General features: G+C 34.8%; 2 protein-coding genes and 1 long non-coding RNA gene across 7 annotated transcripts; 1 reads left to right on the plus strand and 2 right to left on the minus strand.

The window, feature by feature from the left end:
- The first annotated feature begins 5,181 nt into the window (after window positions 1–5,181).
- On the plus strand, window positions 5,182–6,314 carry LOC113738485 (uncharacterized). Of its 2 annotated transcripts, XR_011812736.1 has the most exons (3): window positions 5,182–5,528; window positions 5,637–5,770; window positions 5,884–6,314. It is a non-coding gene; the product is annotated as an uncharacterized lncRNA (long non-coding RNA). The 2 variants fall into 2 exon arrangements; XR_011812735.1 differs by having other exon boundaries at window positions 5,637–6,314.
- Window positions 6,315–10,004: 3,690 nt separating this feature from the next.
- Window positions 10,005–13,072, minus strand: LOC113739459 (putative pentatricopeptide repeat-containing protein At1g64310). 4 transcript variants are annotated; one of them, XM_027266677.2, is made up of 4 exons: window positions 10,914–13,072; window positions 10,765–10,815; window positions 10,555–10,635; window positions 10,005–10,421 (listed from the first exon to the last, which is right to left on the minus strand). In XM_027266677.2, exon 1 carries the CDS (start codon window positions 12,680–12,682, stop codon window positions 11,030–11,032), a length of 1,653 nt encoding a protein of 550 aa, XP_027122478.1. In that variant the 5' UTR covers window positions 12,683–13,072; the 3' UTR covers window positions 10,005–10,421; window positions 10,555–10,635; window positions 10,765–10,815; window positions 10,914–11,029. The 4 variants fall into 4 exon arrangements, with proteins under 4 accessions (XP_027122478.1, XP_027122477.1, XP_071902119.1 ...); XM_027266676.2 differs by having other exon boundaries at window positions 10,005–10,459; XM_072046018.1 differs by having other exon boundaries at window positions 10,555–10,815.
- A 1,187-nt stretch (window positions 13,073–14,259) lies between these two features.
- On the minus strand, window positions 14,260–17,745 carry LOC113738720 (bet1-like protein At4g14600). The gene is made up of 4 exons (XM_027265969.2): window positions 17,525–17,745; window positions 17,108–17,237; window positions 16,644–16,700; window positions 14,260–14,704 (listed from the first exon to the last, which is right to left on the minus strand). The coding sequence occupies exons 1-4, from the start codon at window positions 17,731–17,733 to the stop codon at window positions 14,537–14,539; spliced, it is 564 nt and encodes a 187-aa protein (XP_027121770.2). The 5' UTR covers window positions 17,734–17,745; the 3' UTR covers window positions 14,260–14,536.
- Between the last annotated feature and the right edge of the window lie 2,356 nt (window positions 17,746–20,101).

The raw sequence follows: 20,101 nt of genomic DNA on the forward strand, positions 1-20,101 counted from the left end.
GCCGAGAACGTTCGAATTCTGGGATCTGAACCTGTTCCGGAAGAGGAGGGGATGTGACACGTGGTCAGGTCAGTTAAAGGGACGTGATGGACGGAGCAGTTATAGGTAACTGTTGTGACGTGGTGTAGGGGAAGACTTCATGCAGAGAGGATGCCAGCCGAAAGGACGGGACATTAATGAGGAGAGAGAGAGACACGTCCTTTCAAATTTAAACGTGGCCGCCTCTTTGCATTCTTGTCGCCTCTTCGGATTCCCTCTAACCCCTATAAATAGGAGGTCATTGTCAGTGCACTATTAGTCATTTTCAACTTTCATACCGAACTCTTGCAACTTTGAGAGTTTCGTCGAGATCAACTTTTCCAACCGAGATCAAGAGAAATAGCCGAGATCTCCATTCTCATCTTACTTCTTAGAAAACAGTAAGTATTCTTCTTTTCATCTCGTACTTGCACTCATGGCTAGAATGCTAAAACCCATAAAGAAACCGTGAGTCCGAACTTCCGCGCCGAAGAGATACCTGACCCCATAGGAGAGACCACTTTGTCCAGCTCTGAGGAGGAGACGTCCAGTTCTGATGAAGAGACCGTCGAGACCTCTACAGTGGAGAGGTCTCCCGAGACGAGTGAAGGGAACTCGGAAGTTCTGTTCGACGACGATCTCGGTGTCGAAGTCCCCCGAGATGAGGGAGTAGCGGAGCCAGTCGCTCCCGAGGACCTCTCTACTGTAAACTTTGGTCACCTCCCTTCGTATAGGAGCCGGATTGGCGAGACCGAGGCAAATAGAATATTGCGAAAGTACGCCTTCAGGGGAGGCTCTAGTATCGAGGCACCTAGGTCGAACCACACAGCCGATAAACCACCCATGGGATTGATTGCCATCTACAATGAGCAACTAGAGGCTGGGTTGAGGATACCAACCACGAGGTTCTTTCGTGACGTGCTTCGGTATTTCGTAGTTCGGGTAACTCAGTTCGTCCTGAATGCGATCCAAATATTGGTGAGGTTCGAGATGCTGTGGTTGGGTAAAGGAAGGCTACATGAGAAGGTTGTCACCATTTATAGGCTCCATGTGTATTTGAGAAGATTATAATGTCTCTTGGATTTGCTCAAATTTGTGTAAAGGAGCTACAATAGTATGTTACCTAGAGAGTGTTTGCATTGCCTTTTACAAGTTTTGTACACTGAACAAAACAAGGCTTGAATTTTTTCTTTTTTAACCATGTCTCGATTTTGCTTGTATAATTTGCCTTGTGGTCTTCTGCAAAATTTGTTGCGTCCAAGTCTGCATATGCAATTAGTTTTTCGAATGCTAAAAATTGCTGTTTGACTCTTGGGGGGTCTCAGTTCTTTGCATTTCTATGAGAACAAGTTTAAGATTTTGCCACATCTTTCAAGTCATGTGTTTCAGGGGTAGGGATCTAATGTAAAATTAAGAAATTACATCTTCTGAATGAGTCTGTACACGAATGAATTTCGATCATTTAAATTTAGCTTAACCAATTTTTTTTGGGGGAATGGGGGTGTGGTGCGTTAGTCAGTAGCTACATAACCATATTCTGATAAGCAAAAACAAGAGGCACTAATGTTGTTGGGAATTCCCAAAACAACAAAATACTATAGTTATCTTTTGTGAAATTCATTTTGGAATACTGGGAGCGAAGCTCGCACGAGGCGTGGGAGCGAAGCTCGCGCTTGTATTTTCAGCTGCTCTTCAACTCTTTTTTTTTTATTTTTACGATAAAATTTTAGACAATGTAATAAAATTGGGAAAGAAAATAATAACAGAAAAGGTGTATATGAAAGACAAGTATTCAAGAGTATTAGCCAAGACAAGAATATCAGCCAAGAAAAAGATAAAAATCAATAATAAGGTAAGTTTACTAAAACTTGAAGCACAATATCTATTCAAAATTACAAAAAAAAAAAAGAAAGAAAGAAAATGTTTCATCTTAGGAGAAAAACAAAATTAAATGGATGCTGTCAAAACTAATCACAATCATTAAAATAAAAACCCCAGCCTAAATGCTTGCCTTGCAGCTAAAGGAAAAATATGTTGGTCTATTTCTTGAATTTTTCCTGAATTAATAGAAATTCGACCTTTATCTAACAACATGTCTAAAAATAAATATTTCAAAAATAATTGGAATTCTTTGTTCTAAAAATTTATAATTCACGATCTCTCAAAGAGCAACACAATCACAATCTATACAGTCTCGTAAGAAGATTAGCCTAATGTGTCATTCAAGGAAAGTTCCTATACAAATCCTCATAACCAAGTCTTTAGCTTGGACAGTAAGCATATTACAAAGGCATGGCTGGTGAAATCATTTTGCATATTATGCACCAATTAGGAGATTATTAGAATATCTTCATATCACGACAATATATCAACCATGAACTTGTGTATATATTAAGGTAATTATGAGAATATCCTCATATCACTAATATAACAACTATAGACTTGTGTATATACATTAAGGAGAGAAAATTAGAGACTACACTTTCATCTCAAGTAATAATATGATACTAAGGGGAAAAATATTAAAAATATCGATTGCATATAAATTATATTCAATTTATTATATTTTGACTTTATTTCTTAATTTTTATTCCTTCAAATATTTTTATACCTTAACCTTAGCGCTAGCATTGAATGTTATACTTCTGAGTTCAACTCCTAAGCCCACAATCCTATGATATTTGATAGTAACCAAAGGTTATAACTTGTTGTCTCGTCAACTACTGAAGATGACTCACTTGATCAACCTGAAAAAAGAATTGTTAAATTGAGTAAACTCAAGAAAAATTATTAAAAAGAGAATCAACTTCTAGGATTCATAACTATACAACACACACTAAATCTACTGACCAAATTCACATCAACTAATCAATACTATTCCTGCAACTCGTCAATTAGTTAACCATAGACATATTTTAGTTAATGGTCGTATAGTAGATATACCAAGTTATTGCCGCAAACCCTGAGATATTATTACAGGGAAGGATGAACAAAAATCCCGAGCTCCGATTCAAAAATCTCTGGATTCATCCACTTAAGAGAAATTGCCAAGCCATTTGACCTTTCACCCATTCCAACATAAAGGATTGGTCAATCAAATAATAGATAGTAAATGGGTCGGTTTGAAAATAAATGAATTGTTAGTCGTAAAATATTATTCTCGGCATACTTAAACCTAACTAAACTAAATAAGGGTTTGGACATTTTTCTGCCATTTCGTCAAAGTAAATTAACCTAACGTTAAGTAAGAAAATTGACCTGAAATGAAGTTTTTCAAACTAAATGAAATGAAATTGAATATTTATAGACCACCAGGAGTTCATTTATACGCGGGGGGAAGGCAATATTGACATTTCACGTACAACTGTTGGATGCTTTCGGACCAATTTTTAATTTAGTTGAAATCACAAGGAGCTATAGTGTAGGTTTTTAAATCAGAGAGAATTAAATTGCATATTTAACAAATTACAGAGAGTTTTTGAGTATTTTACCCAAAATTAAAAACAAAAACAAAATTAAAGCTTTTAAAACAAGAGAGTAGTATTTGCAAGCTAGCCTAAGTTTGAATAACTTGACCTTTTCTTTGCTTTATTATTTGCAGAGGCTGAATGAATATAGAGATTAAAAACGAAAGAAAAAACCAAAAGTTATTACTATCAAGTATCACAAGTTATGATCTGGTCATACACGAAAACAATTTACAATTTTAAAGAAATAAAAAGGCCCCTTATGATTTAGATTGAAACTTCACAAATTAGAGGTTTTGAATTTAATTCTTTTCTTCATTTATCTCGCTTCCTAAAATCCCACATCTCACTCGTTAAAAGTATAAAAATTTCCTAACATCAGGTATATAATTTCAAGAAAAAGTAGATGCTGTGTCAAAAATAACAATCATATCCAAAATATGAGAATTGAGTGCCAATATTGGTCAAATTTTGATGTTTAATGGCAACTATAACTTAAAAGTAGGGGCAGCATTATGGAGAATTGTCAAAGGAGTTGAGTTCTCAAATTGTCAAAACATCCAACAGTAAGTTACAGTCTGGCAGAACGGGAGATAATAATATAATGTTGTTACTTCTCCTCTCAGCCAGCCCTTTCCAAGATCCAGCCTAAAATCCAAAAGCTTTAGCCACTTCTAAATAATGTTGTTATATCTTGATTGTTACTTAGGTCTTTTATTTGACAAGCCAACGTTTGGTGATTTTAGAGCTGGATTGTTCTCCCATTTTGACCACTTCAATTGAAAATGGTTTGCGTATAGGCAGTGTGGGGTTGATATGAATTCTCTGATATTGGTCAAGTTCAAACTCGATCAAGAATTTCTAAAAAGCCACAAAACTAGAAAAACTTGGGGAAACCAATGAAAAAAAATGATGGAACAAAATCTTTGAATAGGTGAACTAGCTGAATTATGTATTAGAACGCCAAGAAACTCCTTGGAACTTAACAAAAACTGGTGAAACTGAATTAAATCAATAATGTCTTTGCTCCTCCCTTTTTGTTTTTTCTTTTGGGGTTCAAGGAAGACGATTTACAGGACAAAAACGATGAAATAAATCAATTTCAATTAGTTAGAAAAAGTTATCGCTGCCGGCTTAAGAGTTATGTTGGCGAGTGATAACCTCTATAAGTGACTTATGATCTCGAGAGCATGCTTTGATCCATAATGGTGATCGGAGTCGAAACTACTTAAACTCTTATACATGAAAAGAAAAATTATCGCAATGTATTTTTCACGTGTCATTGATATTAACAATAACGATGATGACACAACTAGTCTAGATTAAGAAAAAAAGAAATACTAGAAGGAATGGCAAAAATGGTCTTTGTTAGACAGTCTCTATCACCATCAATAAAATTTTTAAAGCTTTGCTCCTTGGCATAGCATGAAAGCGAATAATAGAAACTGAAAGGAGCTTTGAAATTAAAGTTTAGCTCTCCATGCGCAGCAACGCGTTCTTGGTTGTATCAACTCTATAATCGATTGCTCTGTAATGAACACTAGCGTTTGCCATCTGATTTACAGTTGTTTATTTTTCCTTTCTAGGATACTTCTTCGAGAGCACACGGACAAGAATTCTGACTTTTGTACTAGGAAGCAGCCATCAAACTATATATACAAGCCTTCATTTGTCTACCCCAAAGCATAGCAAATTGAACCCGCAAAAAGCTCTTCTTTCTTCCTGAAACTCTCCACTTCCTAGCCAATAAGCCAAGTAAAAATGATCTCTCTTGCCTTCTTTAAAGCTTCATTCCTCCTGCAGATTTCCATAATTGCATCATTTCTACTGGCTGCCTATGCTGGTAATTTTTATCAAGATGTCGCCCAGAATTTTGGGGATCAGAGGTTCAAGATTCTTGAGGGTGGCCAACTTCTCACGTTGTCCTTAGACAAAACTTCAGGCTCTGGATTTCAGTCCAAGAATGAGTATTTGTTTGGAAGATTCGACATGCAACTTAAGCTGATACCAGGCAACTCTGCTGGTACAGTAGCCACATTTTATGTAAGTCCGAAAATTTCCCATTTTTAGTGACTTAGGATTGTTTTTCCCACAAAATTACACCATCTTTGGTGCTCAGCTCATGAGGGATGATTGTACCCTCTTGTGCAGTTATCATCCCAAGGACAAGGACATGATGAGATTGATTTTGAGTTCTTGGGAAACTCTTCTGGACAGCCTTACATAGTCCACACCAACGTTTATACTCAAGGAAAAGGCGGCAGGGAACAACGGTTTAGCCTGTGGTTCGATCCCACAACATCCTTCCATACCTTTTCAATCGTTTGGAATCCTCAAAGGATCATGTAAGCCCTTTTCATCAATTCATCATCTTATTCAATTCACTTGTGGAATGCAGATGACTGGGCTACTCAAGGCGGCCGTGTTGAGACTGATTGGACACTTGCCCCATTCACTGTTTCTTACAGAAACTTCAATGTAAATGGATGTGTTAAGGTACCTGGATCATCAGCCTGTGGTTCCACAAATTCACTGAACAATGATCAGGCATGGCAAACCCAAGGGCTTGATGCTAAGGGGAGAAACAGGATTTGATGGGTTCAGCAGAAATTCATGATCTACAATTATTGTAGTGATGCTGCAAGGTTTCCACAGGGCTTTCCTACCGAATGCAGGGGCTCTAGGTTCTAGATTGCTCGAAAATTGTTTTCCTTTGTAAAACATCAAAAGTGGAATTCTTTATTCGTTTTGTAAAATTTCTGACAGATTTTGTGAAATTCTTTATTCTTTGTAATTTGTGAAATGGAAATTAATTCTGATTACGTGTTACATTGTTTGAGTAAAAGTTGATATAGATTCCATTTTATTTTCTAGTTTGAGTTTGAATATGTTAATAATTTTTCTCGTGACAGTCATACACCCTAAGATAAATGTTAAGACTTCATGTAAGCACAATTTGAATATTCTAAGAATGTGCTTCATCAGCTGAACTATCCCTAGCCTTGAATTTATAACTAAAGGAGAAATACAAGAAATTTCTCCACAAGCATCTGATCAAAAAAGAACATAATTTTTGCAATATATCTATAAAGGGGCATAGTTATAGAGAGGTTTTGTGGAAATTGAGTTTTTAGACCCTGTTTGGGGCTGCGGTGTTTTTGGTGAAAAAAAAAAAGAAAGACTTTTAAGTACTAAAAATATTTTTAAAGTGTTTGGTGAACAACATTTCATAAAATTAGGAGAAGAGATTTTGGTGTTAAAAGTACTTTTAGCAAAAGCCCAAATTTGGTGCTTTTAAAATAGCTTTTGTAATTTAAAAAAATAAAACATCAAGTTTAAATATTTTTTCCTATATTAGAAACCAAATAAAGAAATAAATACTTATTTACGCGCACTGATTTACTTACAATATCAATACATTTTTCAATCACCTTTTTATCTTACATACATCACATCAAAAAAAATGTTACAGTATTTTTTTAAAAAATTATCTCAAATAATCTCCTATCCAAACACTCTACTCTAAATTTAGGAAAATTTAGCCAAGAAATTAAAAAAAAAATAATTTTAACAGCTAACATTTGGATCCAACTTTTGTCCCGTGCCCTCCCTGAGGGCAGCACAAATAGAAGAAACCTTTTATTAATGTAAGGTAAAGTCATAAGCCAGGGCAAGGATTTGGCTTTGTTAGACGGTGTATCACCTTTCTTTTATTTTATGTTTTTTACAAGGAAGTTCTGCTCCTGGCTGTTAGGCATGAACCCAGAAGCTTTGGCATCAAAGTTGGCTCTCCCCATGGTCCATGCTCCATGCTCGGCAACGCGTTATTCCGTTGTTGAATCTTCTTTACAGCTCTACTAACAGAATAAATCAACACTGCAATTGCCAACTCTCTGCTAGTTTTGTGCCCATTGATTTACAGTTGTAGGTGGTTTCTCACTTTCTCTCCCTTTCTAGGATACCTCCTCAAGAGCTAGCTAAGCTATCAGGAGACCTTTGTATTAGGTAACCAAAAACTATATAAAACCTTCATTGAGCTACTCCCAAATAGGATGCAACGAGTTGAGTCGAGTCAAATTTTAGTCTAATCAAGCCGAGTCTCAAGTTAATTTTACGAAATTCGAACTTGAGTTCGAGCTCGATGAGTTCAAAATGTCAAGTTCAAGCTCAAGTTTAAAAAATAAAAAAATAATTATTTTATTTTTAAAAATAAAAACCAATATTTTATTTTTAAAAATAAATAAAATAATAATTTTTTTAACAAATAATAAAATATTAAAAATATATATATAATTTTACTATTAAGATAAAAAATAAAAAATAAATATATAATCGAGCTCGAGAGCTATCGAGTTTAGTATTTTTGAACTTGAGTTCAATTTCGAGTTCGACTTGATTAGTTCGAAGTCGATATTGACCAAACGCGACTCGAATTGGCATTCGAGCCGCTTCGTTTACAACCCTACACCCAACCATTGCAAACCAGAAATCATTTTCTCTTCTTTCCTTCAAAGATCCTGCTAAGGCTACTGCAAGCTTTTCCTTAGCCCGAGTGAAAATGTTTCCCCTTACGTCGTCTAAAGCTTCATTGCTGCTACATTTTTGTCTAATTGCCTCACTTCTGCTTGCTGCCTCTGCTGGTAACTTTTACCAAGATGTCGACCAGAATTTTGGCTGCCTTGTACATACATATATACAAGTATATATTTTTTATTTAATACGAATAGTCTAAAAGAATTACGAGCATAAGTTACCTTTAACAATTCTAAATCTATACTACTAATATTGCCTTTTTCTTTAAATTTTCCGCATCCTTCCGATTATATTATTAAATAATCACTATCTAAAGGAAGTCTTAGATCCGGTGGTCTTTATTTTCTTAACATTTTGTACTAGTTTTATATCTTATTAATTAAAATGTTTTTGACAATTTTGTCCTTTTATGCTAGTTTTACTATATAATGGTCCTATTAATTTATTCAGGTTCGAAACAAATGGTCTAGCATAGTTTAATAGTCCCAAAACTTTTTGGAGTTCTTTTGTTTCGTCTATTTTATCTGAAAATTCTAAAACCTTTTTACTAATATGTGGTTGTAATTTTATTTTACCATTTCCTATTTTTGTTCCTAAAAATTCTATATTTGAACTAAAGAATTGAGCCTTTTGCTACTTCTTATTATTCATGTTTTAGGAATTCTGACAAAACTAGTTTCAAATGACTAATATATTCATTTCTAGTTTTTGAAAAAAACCAAAATATCATCAATATATACAACTACAAAATTGTTATATTTACTAAACATACTATCCATTTTTCTCTTGAAGACTACTGGTGCATTTTTTAATCCAAAAGGCATTACTAACTATTCAAAATATCCTAAAAGGTCCTGAGAAAGCTGTCCATCATTTTTATATTAAATAAAAAAGACATATATTAAATAAAATTTTGCAAGAATGGCAGGAATTGAAAAAATAAAATAGGGCCAATTGAAACTCAACAAGCCTTTGGTGGGGTGGGAGGCAAGGTTCGGCAAGGTTTCGAACCTTGCCTCCTACTAAATTGTCACAATTGTGGTTCTTAAAAAAAACATATGCACCACGCACCTGTCTGATCCGATGGTGGTTCTGTCCCCATCGACTCCTCATAGACCTAGTTGGATCTTCCCTCTAGATAGAGTAGGAGTAGAAGTAGGGTTGACGATTGACAAAAAAAAAAAAAAAAAAAAAGCAACTCAACAAACATCCAAAAGGATCCGATCTTCATTTTCAGGTATACTGCAAAAGACAACTCAATGAACTTCACCAAACCCTTACAGACAGCTTATGGAATGCACAAAATGTATCCCAAAAAATAAAATCATTTAATGCTTTAGCATATTATTTTACAAAAGTCTTACAAAAACCCCTTGGACAGGGATTTTCAGTTTATATGATGGTTTCTGGACATCATCCAAGAATATACCCCCACTTGGATAAAAGTGTTAGATAATATTAGAAATTTTCAAAACCCTACTTAAAAAGGACTTTTTTTAATATTAATGAAGCTCTAGAATATACTAGAACCAAAATAGGATATAATTTTTATATTGACCCTGAAATTAGAAATGAGTTATAAAGGGCCCAAGCACAAAATACGCAAGCCTCTAGTAGCACTACTTTTTCTGAAGTGATAAGTTGAAATCTTACTACAAAACTAGAATTTTGTAAGCACTGTGAATGTGTGTATGTGTGTAAATATATATATATATATATATATACATATATTGTGTGTGTATGTGTGTGCGTATATATGTATATATATAGGTATATATATATATATGTGTGTGCGTATATGTACATATATATATACATATATATATATATATGCATACATATACAGAAATATATATCTATATATATTGTGTGTGTATGTATGTATATATGTGTGTGTGTATGTATATATATAGGTATATATATGTGTGTGTATATGTACGTATATGTGTAAGTAAATTTGATGCCTTCTAATTAGCATCGCGCGACTTGCGAGTAACTTGGACCATTGAGTATTGAGTTGCAACCGCAATTATCTTCTTCAGTTTTCAGATTACATAACGATGCACCTCTCTAGCTTCTATGCTTCTCTCAAAATGCTGCTCCTCCCTATCTTCTAGAGCCACTCTCAATCTAAAACAAGGAAAACAACAGTACAAATAACTGGGGATCTACAATTTCCAGCTACAATTTACTTTTGCAACTCCCATTTGACTGGCACCAACACTTATAAGACACCATGTCCCAATTTAGATAACAGAGAAGATTAATTCCTATCCCCCTAATTTCTTTGTTACATCTTCCACCAAATTCTTCCAATCCTCAAGAACTTGTTCTTAAGTTCTGTAGACATCTTTAAAATGTGGTTCGTTGGGCATTCCAACAGGGCCGTACTGAATCCTCCTCCTATTACAAGAAGAAGCCACCTTATAAATCGCCTTGGACTAACATGATGGGCCAAGGAAAAAAAAACAAGCATTATGTATTGATTACGACAAGATGAACAATAATGGATTTGTACAAAGAAAGTGAAAATAACCTGTCTTTGAGGACATAGCTGTTCAACACCTTGACTTATCCAGTCATTAGTAACTTGAAGCTCCGTCGATGTTTAGTTATCCTGGGAAGATGGAGATTAGATGTAATAGCTATTGATCCTTGTAACTATGCATACTGAAATTCTGCCTGGTATTAAGAGTGAAGGGAGTGATCAGTGTCTTTTTCAGCGCAACAACTTGCTGGATCTTACCATATCCCAATTAGCTGGCAGCTTAGACTTGATCATCAGAGAAAATAAAACCTGTTGAAAGAAGAGCAACCGAAGATCAGATTCATTTCAATTTTTGAAAATCAGGATGTTATAGTGGCTGATAGTGATTTTCTTGTATGCTCTATCACCTAAAATGTTTGTCAGCTATGCAGATCCAGTTGCTTGGCTACTAATTTATGGAAGAGGGTTCAACCAAGATGCCGTGATGCACTGAATCATGCACCTGTTTCACACTTCACTAATTTCACACTATCAATCCAGCAATCCCAGGAATTTTCCCTCTAAGGTCTTCTGCATCAAACCTCAATTTTTGGACATCATCCCATCTTCCATCACTAGCATAGATGTTAGAGAGCATAACCTTGTAACTGTTTTTTGTTTGCTTACTTTTAAAGAGATTCTCAGCAACCACCTCCGCCAATTCATAATTCTCATGAACATTACAGCATGACAGAAGTGCACCCCAAATGCTGGAGTCAGCCGGCTGTTGTAGTGATTGGACAAGTTCAAAAGCCTCTGTTAGTTCTCCAGCCATTCCAATAAGCTTGACCATGTGAACATAATGCTCATTCTTAGGCAAAATGCCAAATTCATCTCTCATTCTTCTGAAATATTCCCTACCAGTATCAACGAGGCCAGAATGACAGCATGCACCAAGTAGAGCAGCAAATGTAGATTCATCTGGCCTGATGCCTTCTGAAAGTACCTCCTCAAAAATTTGAAAGGCCTCAGCTGCAAATCCATACAAGCCAAGACAGGCGATTATTGAGTTGTATGAAACTATATTCTTTTTAGGCATAGACTTGAAAAGCTTCATCCCCAACCCCAAATATCCACACTTTGCATACATGTCAATTAGAGCAGATGACACCGTGACCTCTGAATGGCATCCATGTCGAATAGCATAACCATGTAACTCACACCCAGGCCTTACAATTGCAGTCTGAGCAGCAGCTGCCAATGCACTAGAAATCAATACATGATCAGGCTTTCTGCCTTCCAAGTTCATTTTCCTGAAAAAATCCAAGGCCAAATTATGCTGTTCTGCCTGAGAAAAACCCGTTATCAGGGCAGACCATGTAACTAAGTCAGGTTGTAACAAACTATTAAAAAGTTTATACGCCCAATCCATACACTTCAACCTAGAATACATATTCACAAGCACACTATTCACATGACCAATCCAACCAAAATTACATTTGACACAAAAACCATGAACTGATTCTCCAATTCTGAGCAGAGTAGGATCTGTTAAACCGATGCTCAACCCAACGACCGTATAGCTATCAGGGCATTTCCCCAGTTCTCTCATCTTCCTGAACAATTCCATCCCTTTCTCCCAATTCCCACAACATCCATAACCCGAGATCATCGAGTTCCACAACACTAAATCTGGCTCAAGAATCCCATAGAACACTCTACTTGCTTTATCAAGATGACCTAATTTCGAATAAGCACTGACAAGTGCACTACAACAAACCGAGTCCAATCCAAAGCCTAAAACAACACCTAGACCATGCACAATCTCCAATCCATTTATATCAGCTTTTTCAGAACACGCCCGCAGAATACACGCAAAGGTGAAATTATCAGGGCTAGTTTCCAAACTAAGCATACGCTTGAACAACGCAAATGCGTCTGAAAACAAGTGGGTTTTAGCATAAGCTCGAATAATGGAGTTCCACAGGAAAATGCTTCTTTGGGGAGTTTCATCAAACAGTTGGTGGGCTGAACACAGGTCGTTATTTATGGCATATAATCGCACAAGCCTTGTTGCATAAAACGGGTCTCTTGACAGGTGGGTCTTGATTATAAAAGCATGCAAAATTTGGGTTCTTAAAAGGGTTTGATGGGGTCTTGACAGCTCGGAAAGAAGAGCGCGAAATGGGATCAGCATTTAGGCCATTTATACGAAGGTTGTTAGCTCTATATGATGGCCATTATTATTTGCTACTTATTGGTAATTATATCTCTTTCCTATTTTTCTTTTCCCATTTCATCACTCGCCGGATTAGCAGCTAAATTGTCACCAGTCATTCCAGATTACATCACCTTGTATGTGTTGGGTTTTTGAAGTGCTTTGACGCGTTTCGAGATTTGATAGTTAAAAAAAAACAAAAACAAGTGAACGAGTTGGATTTCTTGCATTTTGCTTAGTGCTTCCTTGGGCACTGGACGTGTATATAACCGGAGACCCCTGAGGGCGGGCGAAAGCTGGTTCAAGATCACATGCTAATCAACAATTTCAGAGATATTACTCTTTTCTTTTTTCTTTTTTTTTTTTGTCAAACAGAGATATTACTCTTATCTAGCACTCCGTTTTAACTCTTTTTTTTTTTTTTTTGTTTTAACTCTGCCACTAATTTAAAGTTAATGTCATGATTTGATTACCTAATGTTCATGTATGTACGAGTTGGGGCAATGGGGCTCCATAGTCCATGGCTGTAACGGTTTTCATATCTGTAGGGTTTTTCGGTAGATTTTTAAGATTGTAGAAACAAATACTTTTTTTTTTTTTTGATAAACAAAACTTTGGGTGAATTCAATTCAAGTTACTATCACGGGTCATGACATGTTTTTGAAACCATATGTCACTTATAAAGGTTCGTACAAATTATCCATCAATACAGGTTTTACATCAAAAATGAAATTCAAACACACGATCTTTAATAAGAAAGTGATTCGTCCTTATTAATTGAGTCAAATTGTGTTGACATAGAAACAAATACATGATGCATACCTCTTTATTTTGATACGTAAGTACATAATAATAATAACAATGTAAAATCAGAAATGTTGTAGGTCTTCATTTTTCACAAATAAAATTCTCATCCCTTACTTTTTCTTTCTCCCAAAAAAAATAAATAAAATAAACAAAAAGTGATAAGAGTAGGCGTGCTATTGGCCAATGATCTAGAGATGGCAAGAAAACCCCATTGCAAAGAGGAATTGGATCTTTGGTTCATCATTACTCCATTGAATTTCGTGGTCTGAGTCAGAATAAATACATCAATGCATTATTTCGTCTCTCCATTGCATTTCGTCGTCTAAGTTAGAATAAATACGTCAATGCATTTCTTCTTTCAAATCAGAATAACTAACGTTTGCCAACCTTTTGTCTTCGAAGCTCTAAGTATGTGTTACCTTTCTAAAGTACTCTTTCCCTGAATACGGTTCAAAAAATTTCCCATTTATAAAATGGATATGGTATATCATTATGAGATATCAGGGCTCATCTTTTTCTGATCATTCGAGAAAGTAGTAAAAGATTTATGACATGGTTTCCTAAAGATCAAAAAAACAGGATGACAATGGGCACATCCACCAGTAGTTTCGTCAACGACAGTCCAGCAACTTTCGATCTCTTTGTTTTGCCCGGTAAAAGTTGGAGTTTCAGTCTTTTATTGGATTCAAGAATCACTAGAACAACATAGCTTGTACTTTCAGATATCCGAAAACAAACATGAGAAAAGATCACCATGAAAACATCTTCATATCAAAACACTTCACGTTCTCAATTTTCTAACTAAAAGCGGTCTCAATACATCTACAAGGAGAATTGCAGCCACTGCTGACATGGTTTTTGCTCTCATAAGAGAGAGAAAGTCGTATGTCCGGTAAAAATTATTCACATGCTCCTCCAGTAAGCCAGTGATGAACTATGGAGGCCATAGAAAACGATAGTTTAGTTTCCAAAGTCTAGAATATCCTTCAGGCAGTCAGAGAAAACTAGCAGGGCTGTCAGAATTGCTCATTTCCATATTCCTGAAAACTTGGACCAGAAATACAGCACAAAGATGCAAACGACTGCAAAAAGGATCACATGCTTAACATGATCTGAGCCTTCTCGGACAATTCTCTGGTTCAATCTCCTTGAGTTATTCTTCAAGGCTGCCTGAGCTCTGACTAGTGGCAGTTTCTGAGTTTACAGACAAGAAAACAAGTGTCCGATATAAGCATTTATGTCATGCCTTTAAGACGTTAAAGGAAAAAGTAAAAGCTTAGACTGAGAGATGAGCCAACATTAGTAAAGATGAACACATCAAACACAGGTGTTAGTAAAGGGCTAATGTTAATTACAAGGTCATTAATTATTAGTTAAAAGGAATTTATAATGAGTAACAACAGCATAAAACCATTGCAATGGAGGAGTCAGTCTAAAAGGCTTCTGGAAAACTTGGAGGTCCAACACTAGTATGCATGCACCAACTTCTGGAAAAGTTGATCCAACAATTGTCTGAATTTCTTCAAGAAGATGCAAAGGGCTTGGATTGGTACTCTTGAGAGTAGATGCAACAATATGACTGTCACATGCTCAATGTAGAAAAATCATTTCTCTAATTAAGAGAGAACAAGAAACAGTTGAGCATATGATGATTCCGAAAGGCTAAACTGAGACAAAGCTTTCGTCATGCACAATTGTATTAAAATGTGTCAAGCACTTGACAGACCAATATCTCTTGTTTTTCTTGAAATTGAGTTCCACAAGTTATGTAGTTTCTCCATAGTCTCTAGTTCTGTACGCTACGTTAGACAAGTGCTTTTAGAAGATGAAGACCATTCCATACGATAGCAAATTGTCAACAAGCAATCACAGAAAGAAAGATTTGACAAATAACAAAGCACCTTCATCAATCTAATTTTTCTATTCTTTGTTTCTGAAATAAAGACAGAGATACAGTATGCATCATGCATCACAGATATAGGAGGAAATCTTTTAACAAAGAAATAGCTCCAAAATCCAAGCAATTACAAAATAAGTGATGTTAAGCTCATTTTGCTCAACAACTCCATATGAGATGCATCATTTATCTATAGCCTCTAGTTTGCATAGAAATATGACTCATTTTTTCGCAACTTTCCACCAAATAAAAAGGTAAACTCACTTTACTATAGAATCACTGGATTAACTCATAGAATAGAATGGTGGTATCTATACATCAAGTACAATAGTACGACTTAAACAGACTACGAGTACTCAAAGTCACACCTAAAACTCAGTAGGTAATGTCATCATGTGCTATGAAAGTTTAAACTCGAGAAACTCTACTCCCAAAGCTTCCAAGGGGGAAAAAACCTGCAGCCTATGTACATATCGCTTTTCACAAGTTCATTATACTTTAACCAGATCACATCTCAAGTGTGCCAAATGTGACTAATTGCTCAACCTCTACCCAAATGAATGCAAATTCGTGATTCATCATAAGCAAATCTAGCTAAATTTCTCTGCAAATTTCTTGCTATTGAAAATTTCTATGACTATGGCCATTGTGAATAAGTATGAAGACCATGCAGTACATGATAATCGAAGCAAGAACCATTGATCTTTTGAAAGACCACATCATACAGAACCATACCATAAAAAATAATGGCTAAAACATTCTCCATTTTCACTAAAACTACAACTGATATGCTGACAAGAGCTTTGGACAGAGTCTATCCACTTCCAAAACGACATGCAGTGTAAAAGTGAAATTTCCCAGTAATAACATGTAGAAAAATATGTAGACAAACATAAATACAAGAAAACAGAGTAAAAAGCTACAACACAATTTAGCAAATTCACAATGATGTGATATTTAAGACTTAAAACTGCAACTATCAATCTGTAGAAAACAATGGACACAAACACGAATAAGACTAAAAGTGCAACAACATAATCACTCAAAACTTACACATAATCCTGTACCATAGCTACTAGCACATAGAGACTGAAACAGCAATACTCCATGCCACATTCAGTCACTAATCCCTGATTAAATTCATATTAACATCCAATACTGTTGATTCTACAAAATCCAGAACCAAACAACAGGAAGTAAATTTTTAATACAGTCAATGTAAAGTGGATGGCATACCAGCACTTTGACCAAGTTATGATGATATTTTGCCTCAGCCTCGATCTCATATGACACCTGCAACATTATGTATCAATCAGAGGGGAAAATAGCAAACTATAAAGATAGCTACTACTTAACACTTCTGAATCCTACATGGCAAATTCATCATTGCCCAAACTTTTGGCAAATATGAAGGATTAATAAGTTAAAAATTGCATTCCATGTCAAATTTGCATACGTAATAATATTTCAGATATTAATCACTAGATGAAAAAGAATCTGAACCTATTATTAACAAAATCCGCACCCAGTGCGTGTTTGTGCGAGAGAGAGAGAGAGAGAGAGAGAGTACAGTATACAAGTACATATTGTGCATGGATATACTATATGCATGCGAAATTCAGCAAAGAGAAACTGATTCTGTTTTTTCTCAACTAACTAGGTCTTAAAAATTAAAAGGAGAAAAAAGACCGAAATAGTACATTTCTCAGTTTTAGAACTTGACCGCGAAGATCAGTGACTCCATAATCCAAGGCTCCTTGCTCTAAATCATTAATTTCCAGCTGTATTTCACCAGAATTATTTCCCTGTCGCCTGGTGATTAGCCCCTCTCTGTTTCGCGATATTCGTTTCACAAAAAAAATACGTTAAAGAAAAAAAAACTACTAAAAAAAAAAAAACCAAAGAAGCAGCAGTGTTGAAATTTCCACAGCAAAAACTAAGATGAAAAACAAAAATCTCTTAGCTTCGCTTGATGCTAGGTTCTAGCCAAACAATTAACTAATTTTTCCTGTTCCTTTCCATTTCTTTTTTTTTCCACCTCTTAAGGCGAATAATTTTGGAATTTTGGCGCACGAAAAGAGAATAATGAAAGGACATCGTTAGTAAAATGCGAAAACCTGGCTCTGTACGGAGCGGCGAGGTAGAAGTCGCCGCCGTGGCCTTCGTCGGAGTTGGAGGACGCCATTGCAGCAAAGATTGGAGGAAAAACTCGTAGGAAATTAGAAGAGAGAAGAAAACGTGAAGGTGAAGAAAAAGTTCTGAGCGTCTGGCTGAAGTAGATGGAAGGGACTGAGCAGTGAGCAGTGACGGTTAGAGGGTAATTCATGGAGGTGGAGAAGTATTCCTACATCCGGTGTATTTTTAATCAATAGACTAAATCCCCTTTTGTTCGCCACGTCATTAAATGTACATGTTATCCATTATTAGAGCAATCTGGTTCATGAATGCCTTATGCACCCGATATGCTTAAGTATTAGTACCGTAACCCAGCAGGCACTGGGAAGTTTCCTTGCTTTTCATTTTCTGAGTTTTTTTTTTTTTTTTTACTCGTGATTGTTTTGGAGCTGTAACCCAAAAAAAAAAAGTTTAAGGAATAAGTAAATAAATTGATTAAATTTGTAAATTAATTACATACAAATGGTGACTTGTCCTCGTAATATTTTTCAAGAAATAAAGAAGACACTAGCAGTTTAAAAAAGAGTTTTAATTTTGATAATGCTTTAACATATATATAATTATATATTTATATGTATATGTTATATATATATATATTTCTGTATATTATATGTTTGAATAGAGTATTATTTGAAATATTATTTGGAATAATTACTGTAGCACTTTTTGTAATGTGATGTATGTGAGATAAAAAGATAATTAGGAATATAAAAAGATGGGTTGGAAAATGTGTTTATGATGCAAGCGAGGTTTGTTTGGATTGAGCATTATTTTCCCAATTTTATTTGCTTACGTCATCATTACAATTTCCAATACACCTTTTTATTTTTCCAATTACCTTTTTATCTCACATACATCACACCACAAAAAGTACTACAGTAAAAATATTCCAAATAACTTACAATCCAAACAAAGATATTTGTGCTATCCAAACACTATATCAGTGTGTTTTGGACGGGAGATTATGTGAAATATCATTTGAAATAATTACTGTATCACTTTTTATGATGTGATGTATGTAAAATAAAAGGATAATTAAAAAAATAAAAGGATTAATTGAAGATCATGTATATGATGCAATCAAATAATATTTTGCAAATAAACCTCGATCCAAATTTGCTTGCATAGCCAAATAATTAAGGAAGACGAACTAAAAGTCACAAGATGCTTTTAATTGTGTTACTTTAGCGTATATGATTCTCTTTCGACTCTATTTCTGCATTGTTTCCTTCCTGAGTATAAATTCGAAGGGATAATTTTAGAAACCTCCCTTGAGATTTGTCATAATATTATTCAGCTCTTCTAAAATTTTTAAAATTTCACCTACCTTCCTTGTTAATTTGACAAGACTAAATATTCCTATCAAAGGTCACAAATTAACAACAACATTACCCTTGCTCTTAATAACTATTTAACCAAAAAGGCAAAATAGAATAAAATTTTAAAAGCAAAAAATGTAAATTAAAAAAAATTGCTAGCTAATAATGATTCATATTTTTTTACATTGGAGTAGTCATGGTGGAATAACAAAGGACATAAATAAATTAAATATAATCAAGACAAACCATTTAGGAGGATTTTAGAAGTAATTAACGCCTTAAAAAATTTCGTGCACAGTTACAATTAAGGAAGCCATGATATATTTTTGGGGAAATTTGTTTTAATTCATGGTGTAGTTTAAGTTGTATTGAAAACTAAAATAATCTCTTCATGTGTGTAAATTTTTTAAGGTGTAAATTTTACTTTTGTTCCAATACAATTAAAATAAATAGTTTACTTGAAGAAATTTATAATATTATTTTATTTTTTATTGTTATTATAAATTTCATAAGTAGGATGATATAAGGGTAGTATTAGAACAAAAGTTTTATCTTTCTTATATTTCCTCCAAAGGGGTTAAAATGTTATAAGAAATGTCAATCCAAAGGAGATAAGTAAGATTTTAAAAAATCTCAAAGAAGTTGAGTGATATTATAAGAAATCTCAGGGAGGTTTCTGAAATTATCCCAAATTCTAATCTACCCTTAACTTTAATTTACAATTTCTTGGGCAGAAAAGATTTGCTGTAACACTTGTTTTACACTACAACTAATTTCTTCAAAACGATAATTTTACACTCTAATAGTCAAAAAATTAAGTTCACTCCAAAAAGGGGTTGCCTAATTGCATTTGTCATTTCAAAACACATTTGCCTGCACTAATACACGTAATGGTGAAATGATCACCAACCTTATGTTTGTCATAGTACTAATACAGTAATAGTACTAAATAACTGGATTCAATTTACATTTTCAGTTTTTTGTTTTTTGACAAGACCTGGGGAGGAAATTGACATTAAGCCAAATCTCGAGGATTAAAATGCAAATTATTCTTACAAAAAAAGGCAAATAATAATTCCCTCCATTTACCGTAACCGGTTTTCCTACACAGATAGTGGGCCCCTGCCACCGCCCAGTTGCCAGACTACTCAGTTTCGGTACTATTCCATTGCCAGTTTCCTCCAAGACTCGGAATCCTTA

Source organism: Coffea arabica, chromosome 4c (genome assembly GCF_036785885.1).
Source record: "Coffea arabica cultivar ET-39 chromosome 4c, Coffea Arabica ET-39 HiFi, whole genome shotgun sequence".
Lineage (NCBI taxonomy): Eukaryota > Viridiplantae > Streptophyta > Magnoliopsida > Gentianales > Rubiaceae > Coffea > Coffea arabica.

What these genes read in the sequence shown, in the direction of transcription:
- LOC113739459 (XM_027266677.2), bottom strand. Translation starts at nt 12,682, where the DNA reads ATGCTGATCCCATTTCGCGCTCTTCTTTCCGAGCTGTCAAGACCCCAT.
- LOC113738720 (XM_027265969.2), bottom strand. Translation starts at nt 17,733, where the DNA reads ATGAATTACCCTCTAACCGTCACTGCTCACTGCTCAGTCCCTTCCATC. An exon ending in GCCGCTCCGTACAGAGCCAG is followed by an intron (nt 17,238 to 17,524) that starts GTTTTCGCATTT and finishes ATCGCGAAACAG; the next exon opens with AGAGGGGCTAATCACCAGGC. An exon ending in AAGTTCTAAAACTGAGAAAT is followed by an intron (nt 16,701 to 17,107) that starts GTACTATTTCGG and finishes ATAATGTTGCAG; the next exon opens with GTGTCATATGAGATCGAGGC.